This window comes from Oncorhynchus keta, chromosome 27 (genome assembly GCF_023373465.1).
Source record: "Oncorhynchus keta strain PuntledgeMale-10-30-2019 chromosome 27, Oket_V2, whole genome shotgun sequence".
NCBI lineage: Eukaryota > Metazoa > Chordata > Actinopteri > Salmoniformes > Salmonidae > Oncorhynchus > Oncorhynchus keta.
The window spans coordinates 27,476,736-27,494,011 of NC_068447.1; the positions used below are offsets into that span (position 1 = coordinate 27,476,736).

A 17,276-nucleotide genomic window follows, 5' to 3' on the forward strand; every position below is an offset into this window, starting at 1 on the left:
CCTGCTGAGACAGCTGATTCCAAAGCTGTAACAGAGACCAGGCTGCTGAGGGGAGGACGGCTCATAGTAATGGATGGAACAGAGCAAATGGAATGACGTAAACCATGTGTTGGATGTATTTGATACCATTCCAAAATTCCGCTCCAGCCATTACCACGAGCCGGTCCTTCCCAATTAAGGTGCCACCAACCTCCTGTGCCATTCTGACGAGTGGAACCACTGCCCTGGACTGACCCTGACCCTAAACAACCACTTCCAGTTGTATGGCCTTGTAAAAAACGGCATAACCATCAAATAGGGACTCATTTATCGACATAAGCAGAGTAAAACACCTATTTGCTCTGATGAGAAATGTACATTTCAGGGCCCTTTTGACTAGGAGAGTTCAATGTAATGTCTATATGATCCACTGTGTGTGTTGTGTTTCAGAGCTGCAGCAGTTCCATGGCGTGCGGCGGTTCGAGCTGGAGCGCTCGTGCTGTTTCAGCGCTCTTTTATTGGATGAGGAGAGAGGACGGCTGTTTGTGGGCGCACGCAACTTCCTCTTGTCACTCAGCCTGGATAACATCGCCAAGCAGGAGCACAAGGTCAGTCTGCCTGTCATCCATTAATCAATCAATCAATGACCAATTTACCCCATGCTATGTGAAAATGTTTACACTAATGTTAGTGAATATCATAAATCTGACATTTTCATGAAACTGAAAAAGTAATTTTACATTGATATTTCCTGTGTGTCATTTGACATACATTCAAATGGTCCAATGATCAATTTGGTAAAGAATGTGATGTTAAGAGAAGATGACCCAGGTTTGGACACACAGATATCTTTGTTATGGTAGATAATCGTAGAGATAAGACAACACTCTGCTATGTCATGGTGAATTAGTGGTGCTCTTGCGTGTCACAGTTGTGCTGACAGACTGATGGAGCTCATCTCACTCTTATCCTCTCGGAGCAGACATGGGGATCAAGGGTTACCATGGCGATTTGGGGGTCACACAATCTCTGATTACCTGTCAACACCTCTCTCACACACATGCACACGCGTTCAGACAGATGCACACACACATACGTTTGTTTTACTATCCTTGTGGGGACCAAACAATTGACTCCCATTCAAAATCCAGTTTTCCCTAACCCCTAACCATAACCCTATACCCTAATCACAATCCCCTAACCATAACCCTATACCCTAATCACAAACCCCTAACCATAACCCTATACCCTAATCACAATCCCCTAACCATAACCCTATACCCTAATCACAGACCCCTAACCCTATACCCTAACCATAACCCTAAACCCTAATCACAAACCCCTAACCATAACCATAACCCTAATCACAAACCCCTAACCCTATACCCTAATCACAAACCCCTAACCATAACCCTATACCCTAATCACAAACCCCTAACCCTAAACCGAACTCCTAATCTTTAACCCTAACCCCTAACCCTATACCCTAATCCTAATCAAACCCCTAACCCTAAACCGAACTCCTAATCCTTAACCCTAACCCCTAACCATAACCCTATACCCTAATCACAAACCCCTAACCCTAAACTGAACTCCTAATCCTTAACCCTAACCCCTAACCATAACCCTATACCCTAATCACAAACCCCTAACCCTAAACTGAACTCCTAATCCTTAACCCTAACCCCTAACCATAACCCTATACCCTAATCACAAACCCCTAACCCTAAACTGAACTCCTAATCCTTAACCCTAACCCCTAACCATAACCCTATACCCTAATCACAAACCCCTAACCCTAAACTGAACTCCTAATCCTTAACCCTAACCCCTAACCATAACCCTATACCCTAATCACAAACCCCTAACCCTAAACTGAACTCCTAATCCTTAACCCTAACACTGATTCTAACCCTAATTGTAAACCTAAAATGTGCCTATTACTTGTGAGGACCGTTGAAATGTCCCCACTTTAATTTGTTTTATTGTTTTACTATCCTTGTGAGGACACACACACACACACACACACACACACACACACACACACACACACACACACACACACACACACACACACACACACACACACACACACACACACACACACACACACACACACGTAACTCACTAACCCATACCCTATAACCAACCTAACATGCACCCTATAACCCTACACTTTACAGGGTCTGTAGGTTCTTGCAGACTGTGTGAAATCTGAGTGCTGAGCAGATTGTTTGACTCTGTTTGTGGTTTGGTGAGATATGATTTACAGCTTGTTTTCGCACTAGTGGTTCTCTTGTCGTTAAAGCTGTTTTCGCTCGTGGTCGTGTGCTTTTCTACTGTATGACTTGTGGATTCTCAGCTCTATCATGGTGTGGGGGCCAGGAAGAGAGGAAGAGAGGGGGAGTGATAGAAAGGAGGAGAGAAGAGAGGCGCTCCCTCAGAAATGTCCCTCAGGGTGGCGGACAGGCCTGTCCCTGCTTGAGGTCACGACCTCAGACCTACCTCCATCCTGCTGCCTCCTCTGACCTCTGACCTGTGCATTTCAGATCTACTGGCCAGCCCCGGTGGACTGGAGGGAGGAGTGTAACTGGGCAGGAAAGGACATCAATGTGAGTAACAGCCACTGCTACCATCAAAATACTTTAATAGAGGTTTTAAACTCTCATGTTTATTCTGATATACAGTATCTCACAGAGGCAGACAGTACATTGGTTCCTGTGACTCTGAGGATGTAATAAACCAGGTCACTTTCATTCACTACTCTCATTCAATATCACCACCCAGTTAAAGCCACAGTATATCCGGACACATCTCACACTCTGATTTCCCAATCCTCCTTTTGCCTTTCACCCACTCACATAGAGCGGAAGTGTTAGTAACTACAGTGTGCTGTATGTCAGTGAAATAAAGGTTTGGTTGACTGGGTTGTTTGTGTTGGATGGTGAATGTGTGTGACTGTCCAATCCTCTCCATTGTTCTGACCTGGGGCCTGAACGCTCATTCCTCTGGCTGTAGGTGGGTGCAGACAGGGTAGGGTTCCACTGACACACCCTACAAACTCCTTAGGCCACTCAGACCACCCAAATATACACTTTGCACATCTAGCTCTCTCACTTCAAGCTAAATGTGTGTCTGTATGTGAGTGTGTGTATTCACATAATGCATGTTCGTGGATGTGCTTGTGTGTTCGTGCACATTTGTGCGTGCGCAGGATCTGTGTGTGAATGTGTGGAGCTCTGGATAACATAAATCCCTAATCAGTATGATTACACAGCTGGAGGAGACCGACAACGAGCCCCATTCATAATGCACAACTGGCTCCTGTTTCACCTAAAGAACTGTGTGTGTGTGTGAGTGTGTGTGTGTGTGTGTGTGTGTGTGTGTGTGTGTGTGTGTGTGTGTGTGTGTGTATGCTGGAGAGAAAAGAGGTGAGGAAAAGACAGTATGAGCAAAGGAAAGAAGTAGGATCACATTAGGGCCCAAGATAAATGCTTTCATTGTATTTTCCCTCCTCTTTCTCTCTCTTCCGTTTCCTCCCTTTTCTCAATATCACATGGTGACCCTGGCGTCAGCATGTGTGTGTCTCTGACTGTGGACGTGTGCCTACATTCATCTGTGTGTGTGTGTGTGTGTGTGTGTGTGTGTGTGTGTGTGTGTGTGTGTGTGTGTGTGTGTGTGTGTGTGTGTGTGTGTGTGTGTGTGTGTGTGTGTGTGTGTGTGTGTGTGTGTGTGTGTGTGGATTAGGCAGTGTCATTATCTGGTCTCCTGGGTGTTTGCTCTGTGGTGTGTTGGTTGTGTTTAAATAATGGCACAGACAGACTACACCAAGCATCACTGATTGACGTGGGTGTCTGAATGCACTGAGAAGGATGAAACCAGCTGTTTGTCCTCTCTCTCTTTCTCTCCTTTCTTTTTCAAAAAATATGTAGGTGAGGTTTTGGTCTTCTGTCTGCATTTGTCTTAAGTCGTATTCGGCCGGGATTAGTTTTACTGGGGAGGTCAGGTGATGTTGGGGGCGGCAGGAAGCGACAGGTAGCGACAGCCTAGTGGTTAAAGCGTTGGGCTAGTATAAATCTGTTGTTCTGCCCCTGAGCAAGGTAGTTAACCCACTGTTCCGAGGCCGTCATTGTAAATACAATTTTTTTTCTTAACTGACTTGCCTAGTTAAATAAAATAAAAATGTAATTTGGAGGTCAGGTAATGTAATTATGTGCACGAGCACAAAACACCACATCTGTAATTTTAGTCCTGTCCGTATCTGCCATGTCAGTCATTTTTATATGGCAGGAGAGTAACAATTCCAGTCAGAATCATTTACATTTCGCAAAACTCCAAACTCCTCTGGTAACACTAGTCCCATGCCAATCGAAATTCCATGCCAATCCCTGTGTTTTGAAAGAAATGTCAGAGTTTGACAGGTGTTGCTCACGGTTTGAGCAAGAAAAGAATAACTGATTTGATACATTTTATGACGTGCTGCTCATAGCCTATAAATGAAGGGCCTAAATGTTTTTTTACAGTCAAAGCTTTTATGACGTATACTGCGGATCGCTAAAATATTCCTCAATTCAAATATAATGGCGACACTTTACAAAACATGGTTTGGTATGGTAAAGAAAATTGGGAAACAAGCTCGAGTTAACAGTGATGCCCTGTTATCGACCTGAATATCTTCACTACTAGAATAAAAACCTCCAGGCTTCCATCATAACTGTACATTTATTGAAAAAAAATAACAATTACAGAAGGCTGCTGGAATAACGGGGTAATAATGACATAATAATGACATAATCAACGTTCTCTAGTAATACTAGTCCCGTGCGAATAGGACTTTCGGAGAAAAGGTGGGCTATGCCATAGACAGTGTGACTCCATAAGCTCATAAATCAGCCGACTGTGAGGTCCTAATATCACCTGAGAGAGAGAGACACACACACACACACACACACACACACACACACACACACACACACACACACACACACACACACACACACACACACACACACACACACACACACACACACACACACACACACACACACACACACACACACACAGTGATCTCACTCTTGACCCCTAATTATAGTGCAGTGTGTGTCTCTGCAGGACGTGGCCTGAACCAGGGCAGGAAAGAAAAAAGAGTTGTCTTTAAAACAAGTTCTCTCTCTTTTCCTCTTTCACTATCTGTTTTTCTATCTGTCCTGTTTTCTTCCCAGAGAAACAAAGAGACTAATTTCATTTTATGGCTGAGCCAGGACTGTCTTGGTCCTGTCTCTCTGCCTCTCACAAATGTGCTCCGTTTTCACAGGGTGATTCTCAGCCCAATGTAGCCGAGGCACCCAGCAGCTTGGCTCGTTAAGAATCAAAGTCATATTCTGTACGCACTTCACACAGTAAACCGGTCACAAAGGATGAGGATCTATTTCAATGTCTTCGGCTTTCTGCTAGACTGCTTAACCTGCAGTCCTAGCCAAATGTTAACGTGAAATGTTGTCTGGTAATACATGGGATTCATTCCGGACTTGCTAAGTAGAATGGCATTGTGTAATGGCAAAATAATTAGCCAGAAAACTGTCCAAGGGTATGCTTTGGATTTCATTCATTTTTTTTACTGCTCAAAATCATTTCCTTCTACTGTAAAGTGCTTAATTATGGGAGCACCCTGCCACTGTGCACCGTGTTATTCTTAGTCATTAACATTATTAAAGGAAGGAATTTCCTGGATGGTTTCTCTATCCTGGTTCTCACAGAGCTCTATTGTACTAAACCCCTGACTGTCAGAGTGCCACTCTCTTACCACAGACCAGCCAAGCGTTCAGCACTCTGAGAGTGAGATAGAGAGAGAGAGAGAGGTAGAAGGGGGTGGGGGGTAGAGAGATATAGGCAGTATGTATAGTATAGAAGGATGAAGACAGACAGACAGAGAGAGAGAATAAAGAAGATGAGAGAAATGAATAGGTAGAGACAGAGATAGAGGTGGGAGAGAAAGAGAAAGGAAGGGAAAGAGAGAGAGTAGGATAAAAACAGAGAGAGAGAGAGTCACCCGCCCTTGTGTGCTGTAGTAACCTGCCCTGCGTAGCAGCAGTGATGTGCATGTTCTCAGTCAGAGGAGAGGAGTGTTTAATGAATGGGGTATTGTGGGGTCAGGTGACCCATGTGAGTGGAGTCAGGGAGAACCCTGGCTTCTGAAATTGGGATCACTGACTCAATTCCCCCCTCCCTCTCTCTCTTAAAGCCTCTTCTCTTCATACCTTTTTTCTCTTCTCACTCTCTCTCTAGCTTCTCACTCTCTCTAGCTTCTCACTCTCTCTCTAGCTTCTCACTCTCTCGCTAGCTTCTCACTCTCCCTCGCTTCTCACTCTCTCTCTAGCTTCTCACTCTCCCTCGCTTCTCTCTCTCTCTCTCTCGCCTCTCACGTTCTCTCTCTATCTCTCACGTTCTCTCTCTCGCTTCTCTCTCTCTCTTGCTTCTTACATTCTCTCTATCTCTTGCTTCTCTCTCTCTCTCTCGCTTCTCACGTTCTCTCTCTCGCCTCTCACGTTCTCTCTCTCGCTTCTCTCTCTCTCTTGCTTCTTACATTCTCTCTATCTCTTGCTTCTCACGTACTCTCTCGCTTCTCTCTCTCTCTTGCTTCTTACGTTCTCTCTCTCGCTTCTCTCTCTCTTGCTTCTTACGTTCTCTCTCACTTCTCTCTCTCTCTCTTGCTTCTTACGTTCTCTCTCTCACTTCTCTCTCTCTCTTGCTTCTTACGTTCTCTCTCTCACTTCTCTCTCTCTCTCTTGCTTCTTACGTTCTCTCTCTCGCTTCTCTCTCTCTCTCTCTTGCTTCTTACGTTCTCTCTCTCACTTCTCTCTCTCTCTCTTGCTTCTTACGTTCTCTCTCTCACTTCTCTCTCTCTTGCTTCTTACGTTCTCTCTCTCACGTCTCTCTCTCTCTCTTGCTTCTTACGTTCTCTCTCTCACTTCTCTCTCTCTCTCTCTTGCTTCTTACGTTCTCTCTCTCACTTCTCTCTCTCTTGCTTCTTACGTTCTCTCTCTCACTTCTCTCTCTATCTCTCTTGCTTCTTACGTTCTCTCTCTCGCTTCTCTCTCTCTCTCTCTCTCTTGCTTCTTACGTTCTCTCTCTCGCTTCTCACTCTCTCGCTTTCGCTTCTCTCTCTCTCTTACAGTATCTTTCTCTCTCTCTCAAACACTCTCTTTCTCTCTCTCTCTTTTACCTCTTTCTGTTTATACCCTTCAACTCATAAGGCTTTATTGACAAGGGAAATGTGTTTAAATTGCCAAAGCAAGTAAAATAGATAATAAACAAAATATAAATAATTAATCAAAATGAACAATGAACATTTCAAAGGAATAGAGGTAATTCAAAATCAAATCAAATCTAATTTGTCACATACACATGGTTAGCAGATGTTAATGCGAGTGTAGCGAAATGCTTGTGCTTCTAGTTCCGACAATGCAGTAATAACCAACAAGTAATCTAACTAACAATTCCAAAACTACTGTCTTATACACAGTGTAAGGGGATAAAGAATATGTACATAAAGATATATGAATGAGTGATGGTACAGAGCAGCATAGGCAAGATACAGTAGATGGTATCGAGTACAGTATATACATATGAGATGAGTATGTAAACAAAGTGGCATAGTTAAAGTGGCTAGTGATACATGTATTACATAAGGATGCAGTAGATGATATAGAGTACAGTATATACGTATACATATGAGATGAATAATGTAGGGTATGTAAACATTATATTAGGTAGCATTGTTTAAAGTGGCTAGTGATATATTTTACATCATTTCCCATCAATTCCCATTATTAAAGTGGCTGGAGTTGAGTCAGTGTGTTGGCAGCAGCCACTCAATGTTAGTGGTGGCTGTTTAACAGTCTGATGACCTCAGTCTCTCGTTCCCAGCTTTGATGCACCTGTACTGACCTCGCCTTCTGGATGATAGCGGGGTGAACAGGCAGTGGCTCGGGTGGTTGTTGTCCTTGATGATCTTTATGAGTGGTGTAGGTGTCCTGGAGGGCAGGTAGTTTGCCCCCGGTGATGCGTTGTGCAGACCTCACTACCCTCTGGAGAGCCTTACGGTTGTGGGCGGAGCAGTTGCCGTACCAGGCGGTGATACAGCCCACCAGGATGCTCTCGATTGTGCATCTGTAGAAGTTTGTGAGTGCTTTTGGCGACAAGCCGAATTTCTTCAGCCTCCTGAGGTTGAAGAGGCGCTGCTGCGCCTTCTTCACGATGCTGTCTGTGTGAGTGGACCAATTCAGTTTGTCTGTGATGTGTATGCCGAGGAACTTAAAACTTACTACCCTCTCCACTACTGTTCCATCGATGTGGATAGGGGGGTGTTCCCTCTGCTGTTTCCTGAAGTCCACAATCATCTCCTTAGTTTTGCTGACATTGAGTGAGAGGTTATTTTCCTGACACCACACTCTGAGGGCCCTCACCTCCTCCCTGTAGGCCGTATAGTTGTTGTTGGTAATCAAGGCTACCACTGTTGTGTCGTCCTCAAACTTGATGATTGAGTTGGAGGTGTGCGTGGCCACGCAGTCGTGGGTGAACAGGGAGTACAGGAGAGGGCTCAGAATGCACCCTTGTGGGGACCCAGTGTTGAGGATCAGCGGGGTGGAGATGTTGTTGCCTACCCTCACCACCTGGGGGCGGCCCGTCAGGAAGTCCAGTACCCAGTTGCACAGGGCGGGGTCGAGACCCAGGGTCTCGAGCTTGATGACGAGCTTGGAGGGTACTATGGTGTTGAATGCCGAGCAGTAGTCGATGAACAGCATTCTCACAAAGGTATTCCTCTTGTCCAGATGGGTTAGGGCAGTGTGCAGTGTGGTTGAGATTGCATCGTCTGTGGACCTATTTTGGCTGTAAGCAAATTGGAGTGGGTCTAGGGTGTCAGGTAGGGTGGAGGTGATATGGTCCTTGACTAGTCTCTCAAAGCACTTCATGATGACGGAAGTGAGTTCTACGGGGCGGTAGTCGTTTAGCTCAGTTACCTTAGCTTTCTTGGGAACAGGAACAATGGTGGCCCTCTTGAAGCATGTGGGAACAGCAGACTGGTATAGGGATTGATTGAATATGTCCGTAAACACACCGGCCAGCTGGTCTGCGCATGCTCTGAGGGCGCGGCTGGGGATGCCGTCTGGGCCTGCAGCCTTGCGAGGGTTAACATGTTTAAATGTTTTACTCACCTCGGCTGCAGTGAAGGAGAGTCCGCATGTTTTCGTTGCAGGCCGTGTCAGTGGCACTGTATTGTCCTCAAAGCGGGCAAAAAAGTTATTTAGTCTGCCTGGGAGCAAGACATCCTGGTCCGTGACTGGGCGGGTTTTCTTCTTGTAGTCCGTGATTGACTGTAGACCCTGCCACATACCTCTTGTGTCTGAGTTATTGAATTGAGATTATACTTTGTCTCTATACTGACGCTTAGCTTGTTTGATAGCCTTGCGGAGGGAATAGCTGCACTGTTTGTATTCGGTCATGTTACCAGTCACCTTGCCCTGATTAAAAGCAGTGGTTCGCGCTTTCAGTTTCACGCGAATGCTGCCATCAATCCACGGTTTCTGGTTAGGGAATGTTTTTATCGTTGCTATGGGAACGACATCTTCAACGCACGTTCTAATGAACTCGCTCACCGAATCAGCGTATTCGTCAATGTTGTTATCTGACGCAATACGAAACATATCCCAGTCCAAGTGATGTAAGCAGTCTTGGAGTGTGGAATCAGCTTGGTCGGACCAGCGTTGGACAGACCTCAGCGTGGGAGCTTCTTGTTTTAGTTTCTGGTTCTCCCGGTACAGGTCCTTCGGGAGGGGGTATCGCAGGTCTGGGAGGGTGTCTTGCTGGTCTGGGCGGGGTGTCCGTTGCTCTGTTACTCCTGTGTGAGGTGCTGGGGCTCCAGTTGAGGGTGACGTCACCCTTTCTCTCTCTCCTCCACATTGCCACACATCAATGCCTCCCTCTGTCTGCCCACCGGCCCTGTGTGTGTGTGTGTGTGTGTGTGTGTGTGTGTGTGTGTGTGTGTGTGTGTGTGTGTGTGTGTGTGTGTGTGTGTGTGTGTGTGTGTGTGTGTGTGTGTGTGTGTGTGTTAGAGTGTATGCAATAGGGCTGCAATACCAGAGGGTCTGCCTCCCCCCTGGTCTCTGACATGCCCCCCATTTCTGACCCCCCTTTGGTCTCTGACCCCCATGGTCTCTGACACCCCCGGTCTTTGAAAGCGGCAGGCTCTGTGAAGCCCTTTGTTCCAGACCAGGGCAGCAGGGCTGTGTGTGTCTGGGTTAATGAGGCAGAACTCCGGTTAGCAGGCAGGGCCAGGCTGGGCTACAGCGTCACTGGGTACATAACCCTGTATGTCACTCACTGGGGCGGGGCACAGCCAAACAGGGATAAAGACAGAATAGAGAGAACAGAGACGACTGGTTAACAACCATGTCTAAATTCTGGTTCAGCATCAAACACTCACATACAGGCTTAAAGTTTAGTGACACGCACATGCACACATACACACACACACACACATACACATACTTGCCAATGATAGGTGGACTATTCAGTATATTATATTTATTGAGGAGAAGAAATGACCTCTTATATATTTTCCCTCCTAGCATTAATAGCTGAAGGGTACAAGCTTTGTAACCCCCCAGATTGACACAGAGGGACACTGGCTAATCACAGAGAACAGGACTAGATGGACGAATCAGACACTAAGTTCATGTATGTATACTGACTTCTAGGCAAATAGAGATACTGACAGAGAGAGGAGCCGACATACAGGAGAAAGAAGAGATACATTGATATCTCCCCAGTGTGGTGTCAGCTCTCTTTGTAAACCTCTTCTCCGGTGTTCCCCTGGGGTCCAGATGGATAAGGGGTGAAACCTGACCCTGGACAGACAGATGTGATGTGTGTGCTGTTCAATAGCTGGTGTCTGGGGGGTTACTCCACACGCTGGAACCAGTGACCTGCTCAGATGAGCAGATAGAGGAAGGAGGGAGAGAACAGAACAGCTGGTGCCGCACTAAGGGACTGAAGGAAGGGGCAAGTGTAGAGTGGGGGAGTGGTTGTTAACCTCTCTGGTTGTCTCTATCAGAGGTAAAGGCCTTGGTCCGTCTGGTAGGGGTAAACATGGTTGTATGGAGTAAGATGGCTTCCTTTTAAACCTCTCCTCTCCTTTAACCTCCCTGTGTGTGGCTCAGTCACGGCCTGTAGAGTTTACTCATTAACTCAGGGCCCATTGTGCAAGGTGTCCCACCCTGCCTGCCCTGGGCCTGTGGAGCTTGTGTTTCAGCTGCACACTGTTATTCCTGGGGGTCAAAGGGCACCTAGTGCAGGATGTTACGTCAGGGCTTTGTTTTGTCAGTGACCACCGACTTTCTAGAAATGCTGGTATGCTATAGCAAGCGGCCATTATGGGGGCAACGGGGCCGTTGAGGGGTAGGGTTAGGGCTAACCCTAACCCTCTACTATCCTCTATTCCATTCTACTCCCTTCTACTCCCCTCTACTCCTCTCTATTCCCCTCTACTCCTCTCTATTCCCCTCTACTCCTCTCTACTCCCATCTACTCCCCTTCCCCCCACTCCCCTCTAAATCAAATCAAATTTATTTATATAGCCGTTCGTACATCAGCTGATATCAAAGTGCTGTACAGAAACCCAGCCTAAAACCCCAAACAGCAAGCAATGCAGGTGTAGAAGCACAGTGGCTAGGAAAAACTCCCTAGAAAGGCCAAAACCTAGGAGGAAACGGCCAAGATGTTCAAATGTTCATAAATGACCAGCATGGTCGAATAATAATAAGGCAGAACAGTTGAAACTGGAGCAGCAGCACAGTCAGGTGGACTGGGGACAGCAAGGAGTCATCATGTCAGGTAGTCCTGGGGCACGGTCCTAGGGCTCAGGTCCTCCGAGAGAGAGAGAGAAAGAAAGAGAGAATTAGAGAGAGCATATGTGGGGTGGCCAGTCCTCTTCTGGCTGTGCCGGGTGGAGATTATAACAGAACATGGCCAAGATGTTCAAATGTTCATAAATGACCAGCATGGTCGAATAATAGTAAGGCAGAACAGTTGAAACTCTACTCCTCTCGACTCCCCTCTGCTCCCTTCCGCTCCCCTCCACTCCTCTCTATTCCCCTCTACTCCTCTCTACTCCCATCTACTCCCCTCCACTCCCCTTCCCCCTACTCCCCTCTACTTCACTCTATTCCCCTCTACTCCTCTCTACTCCCATCTACTCCCCTCCACTCCCCTCTACTCCCTTCCACTCCCCTCTACTTCACTCTATTCCCCTCCACTCCCCTTCCCCCCACCCCCCTCTACTTCACTCTACTCCCCTCTACTCTGCTCGACTCCCCTCTGCTCCCTTCCACTCTGCTCCCCTCCGCTACCCTCCACTTCACTCCACTCCCATCTGCTCCACTTTACTCCCCTCTGGTCCCTTCCGCTCCCCTCTGCTCCTTTTTAGGTCTGCTCTTCTTTCCTCTGCCTTGCTTCTCTCTGCTCTCCTCTACTGCTCTCCGCTCTGCTCTGTTCTGCCCTCCTCTGCTCCTCTCTGCTCTACTCCACTCTGCTCTGCCTTGCTCCTCTCTGCTCTCTACTGCTCTCCGCTCTGCTCTGTTCTGCCCTCCTCTGCTCCTCTCTGCTCTACTCCACTCTGCTCTGCCTTGCTCCTCTCTGCTCTGTTCTGCTCTCCTCTGCTCCTCTCTGCTCTACTCCACTCTGCTCTGCCTTGCTCCTCTCTGCTCTGTTCTGCTCTCCTCTGCTCCTCTCTGCTCTACTCCACTCTGCTCTGCCTTGCTCCTCTCTGCTCTGTTCTGCTCTCCTCTGCTCCTCTCTGCTCTACTCCACTCTGCTCTGCCTTGCTCCTCTCTGCTCTGTTCTGCTCTCCTCTGCTCCTCTCTGCTCTACTCCACTCTGCTCTGCCTTGCTCCTCTCTGCTCTTCTCTGTTCTTTTCTGCTCTCCTCTCCTCTCTTCTCTGGTGTCACTGATGCTGATATCACTGCCAGGAGGCCACTTAGTCATAACTGATGACCAGGATCACTGTGTAATACAACAAGATACCGAAGGGGACAGTTTATGTCAGACAGAATGGCAGCAGTGGATATGAGGAGGGGAAGGAGGGAGGAGGGAGATGTGGTGCAGACAGGAGAAGAGAATAATAATGTTTTACAAGCAGGCAGTGTAAGATATGTGAAGAATGCACATCATTAAATGCATTGTGAAGGTAGAAAGTTAAAGTAAAATGAGGGGATGCTCTATTGATGGAGCTTGTAACTGAGGGGAGAAGGGACATTGTTAAACTGGTGTGTGTGTGTGTGTTTGTATTGCAGACAGACTGTGTGAACTATGTGAAGATAGTGCACCACTACAACCGCACCCACCTATATGCCTGTGGAACCGGGGCCTTCCACCCCACCTGCGCCTTCGTAGAGGTGGGACAGAAGATGGAGGTAAGAGGCACACATACAAGAAAACACACACACACCTCCATCTTCCTATTTCCCAGTTCTCTCTCTCTTTCATCCACACACAAGTAGAGACCATGGATGAGATCCTATCTGATCACCTGTTATATATCTATGATGGTTCTACTCTGCACTGTAACCCTCTCCCTCCCTCTCTTTCCCCCTATCTCTCTCCCTCCTCCCTCTCCCCCCTCTTTCTCTCCACCCCCCCCCTCTCTCTCTCTCCCCCTCCCTCTCCCACCCCTCTCTCTTCCCCCTCTCTCTCTCTCCCTCTCCTCCCCCTCTCTCCACCCCCCCCTCTCTCTCCCTCCATCCCTCCCCTCTCTCTCCACCCTCCCCCTCTCCCTCTCTTCCCCTTTCCTTTCTCCACCCCCCCTCTCTCTCCCTCACTCCCCCTCCAGGACTATGTGTTCAGGATTGACCTGTCCAAGGTGGAGGATGGGAAAGGGAAAAGTCCATATGACCCCCGTCACCCTGCAGCCTCAGTACTGATAGGTGAGTCTTGCATTTCTGTCAGCCTCTCAGACAGAGTAGGTGGAAGTTTCTCCTTATCTGATACAGAGTCAAAATCTTGTCATCCTCTTAATGGTTTAGAAAGGTAAATAGCTTAGGTAATCTGATCCTAGATCTGTGTTAAGGATACATTCAACCTTTAGGCTATCAGCCTACTCTACTAAATGTACTTCCTATGACTGTAATGTGTGCTTGTCCCACCTAGCTACCTAAGATGAATGCACTAACTGAAAGTCGCTCTGGATAAGAATGTCTGCTAGATGACTAAAATGTACACAAGTACACAAGAGCCTTCAAGGCGTCTTTTGGTGGTACGAGATGGCACTGCAGCCACTTACACAGGTACTATAAATTCATAGCGTAGCAACTGCATATTGTCCCCTCTCTTTCTGTCTCTAAGGTGATGAGCTGTATGCGGGTGTGGCCACAGACCTCATGGGTCGAGACTTCACCATCTTCCGCAGTCTGGGGGGACGACCATCCATCCGCACTGAACAACACGACTCACGCTGGCTCAACGGTGAGTGTGTGTGTGTGTGTGTGTGTGTGTGTGTGTGTGTGTGTGTGTGTGTGTGTGTGTGTGTGTGTGTGTGTTGAGTGTGTGTTGAGTGTATGTATGTGTTGAGTGTGTGTATGTGTTGGGTGTGTGTGTGTTGAGTGTGTATGTGTTGGGTGTGTGTGTGTTGAGTGTTTGTGTGTTGAGTGTGTGTATGTGTTGAGTGTGTGTATGTGTATGTGTTGAATGTGTGTGTGTTGAGTGTGTGTGTGTTGAGTTTGTGTATGTGTTGAGTGTGTGTATGTGTTGGGTGTGTGTGTGTGTGTGTTGAGTGTGTGTATGTGTTGAGTGTGTGTGTGTGTTTAGTGTGTGTGTGTTGAGTGTGTGTATGTGTTTAGTGTGTGTGTGTTGAGTGTGTGTATGTGTTGGCTGTGTGTGTGTTGAGTGTGTGTCTGTTGAGTGTGTGTGTGTTCAGTGTGTGTATGTGTTGGCTGTGTGTGTGTTGAGTGTGTGTATGTGTTGAGTGTGTGTATGTGTTGAGTGTGTGTGTGTGTTGAGTGTGTGTGTGTGTTGAGTGTGTGCACTGTTTGTCAGTATGGGTGTGTCGCTGCCTATATAAGTATGTGTTGTTGATACTATTAGCACGATTCCTACGAGACCAAGTTTGTATCTCTAATTGTGTGATTGTGTGTGTATCAAGTGGTAACATTTTCTATGAGACACACACACATATAATGGCTCATATAAGTGAATGTATAATACCTATTGTGCCTTATAGTGCATTATAACACATGCAGTGTTTTCTCCTCCAGAGCCTAAGTTTGTGGGTTCGTTCTGGGTGCCAGAGAGTGAGAACCCAGACGATGATAAGATCTTCTTCTTCTTCCGGGAGACGGCGGTGGAGGCTCAGGGTCTGGGGAAGTCCACCTACTCCCGCATCGGTCAGCTCTGCAGGGTGAGAACGCCACTCAGATTATACTGTACCGTACTGTATCATACTGTACCACACTGTACCATACTTAATCATACTGTACCATACAGTATCATACTTAATCATGCTCTACCATACTGTACCATTTAATCATACTGTATCAGACTGTACCAGACTTTATCATACTGTACCACACTGTACCATACTTAATCATACTGTACCATACAGTATCATACTTAATCATGCTCTACCATACTGTACCATTTAATCATACTGTATCAGACTGTACCAGACTTTATCATACTTAATCATACTGTACCATACTTAACCACACAGTATCATACTTAATCATGCTCTACCATACTGTACCATTTAATCATACTGTATCAGACTGTACCAGACTTTATCATACTTAATCATACTGTACCATACTGGACCATACTTAATCATACTGTACCATAAAGTATCATACTTAATCATGCTCTACCATACTGTACCATTTAACCATACTGTATCACACTGTACCATACTTTATCATACTGTACCATACTTTATCATGCTGTACCATACTTTATCATACTGTACCATACTTTATCATACTGTATCACACTGTACCATACTTTATCACACTGTACCATACTTTATCATGCTGTACCATACTTTATCATACTGTACCATACTGTATCATACTGTACCATACTTTATCTTGCTGTACCATACTTTATCATAGTGTACCATACTTTATCATGCTGCACCATACTGTACCATACTTTATCATACTGTACCATACTTTATCATACGGTACCATACTTTATCATGCTGTACCATACTTTATCATGCTGTACCATACTTTATCATACTGTACCATACTTTATCATGCTGTACCATACTTTATCATACTGTACCATACTTTATCATACTGTACCATACTTTATCATACTGTATCACACTGTACCATACTTTATCACACTGTACCATACTTTATCATGCTGTACCATACTTTATCATGCTGTACCATACTTTATCATACTGTACCATACTTTATCATGCTGTACCATACTATATCATACTGCACCATACTGAGCCATACTTAATTGTACTGTACCATACTTTATCATACTGCACCATACTGAGCCATACTTAATTGTACTGTACCATACCGTACCCTAATTAATACTCTTCCATACATTCATAACTTTTCCTTCGCCTCTGGTGGACACATCCAGTATACTGTGTCATTGACACTGTTTTGTATACAACATTGTTCAATGATTATTGTTCATACAACAGTTACATATTATTACGGGTATCTTGACTTTATAACATTGGTTTATAATGTCTATTTGGTTTGTTGTTGCAGAATGATATGGGTGGCCAGCGTAGTCTGGTCAATAAGTGGACCACCTTCCTGAAGACTCGTCTCATCTGTTCTGTGCCAGGCAGTGACGGCAGTGACACCTACTTTGATGAGCTCCGTAAGTAACCGTTAAAGTCTGAGTTCGTTATCTGATCCTAGCTCTCACTCCAGGCTATATCTGGGCAGGGGATATCTACACACAACCAATGAAGATTCATCTGAGCTAAATGGACAGAGCGGGAGGTTATGTTTGTGTTTCTCTGACCTTTGACCTCTGACCTGTGTACCTGCCACAGGGGACGTATTCCTGCTGCAGACCAGGGACAGGAAGAACCCTCTGGTCTACACCGTCTTCTCTACCTCTAGGTCAGAGTTTAAACAAGGCGATGTATTGAGTTATTCTGTGTGTGTGTGTGTGTGTGTGTCTTCCCACCCTGTGTGTTACTGTAGTTCCTGACTATGATAGTGTGTTTAATAGTAGGCCTTGTCTCTAACTGTGCATCCCCTGCCTCCCA

The 17,276-nt window shown here is 46.1% G+C and overlaps 1 protein-coding gene across 8 annotated transcripts in view; it reads left to right on the forward strand.

The window, feature by feature from the left end:
• LOC118359703 (semaphorin-3B-like) overlaps positions 1–17,276 on the forward strand; it is a 128,401-nt gene that overhangs the window by 102,709 nt on the left and 8,416 nt on the right. For all 8 annotated transcript variants that reach the window (XM_052482066.1, XM_052482071.1, XM_052482073.1 and 5 more), the window contains 8 exons: positions 430–587; positions 2,529–2,591; positions 13,330–13,449; positions 13,866–13,959; positions 14,378–14,497; positions 15,286–15,428; positions 16,765–16,879; positions 17,058–17,127. In XM_052482066.1, the coding sequence (XP_052338026.1) occupies positions 430–587; positions 2,529–2,591; positions 13,330–13,449; positions 13,866–13,959; positions 14,378–14,497; positions 15,286–15,428; positions 16,765–16,879; positions 17,058–17,127 (883 nt within the window). The remainder of the gene's footprint in view (positions 1–429; positions 588–2,528; positions 2,592–13,329; positions 13,450–13,865; positions 13,960–14,377; positions 14,498–15,285; positions 15,429–16,764; positions 16,880–17,057; positions 17,128–17,276) is intronic.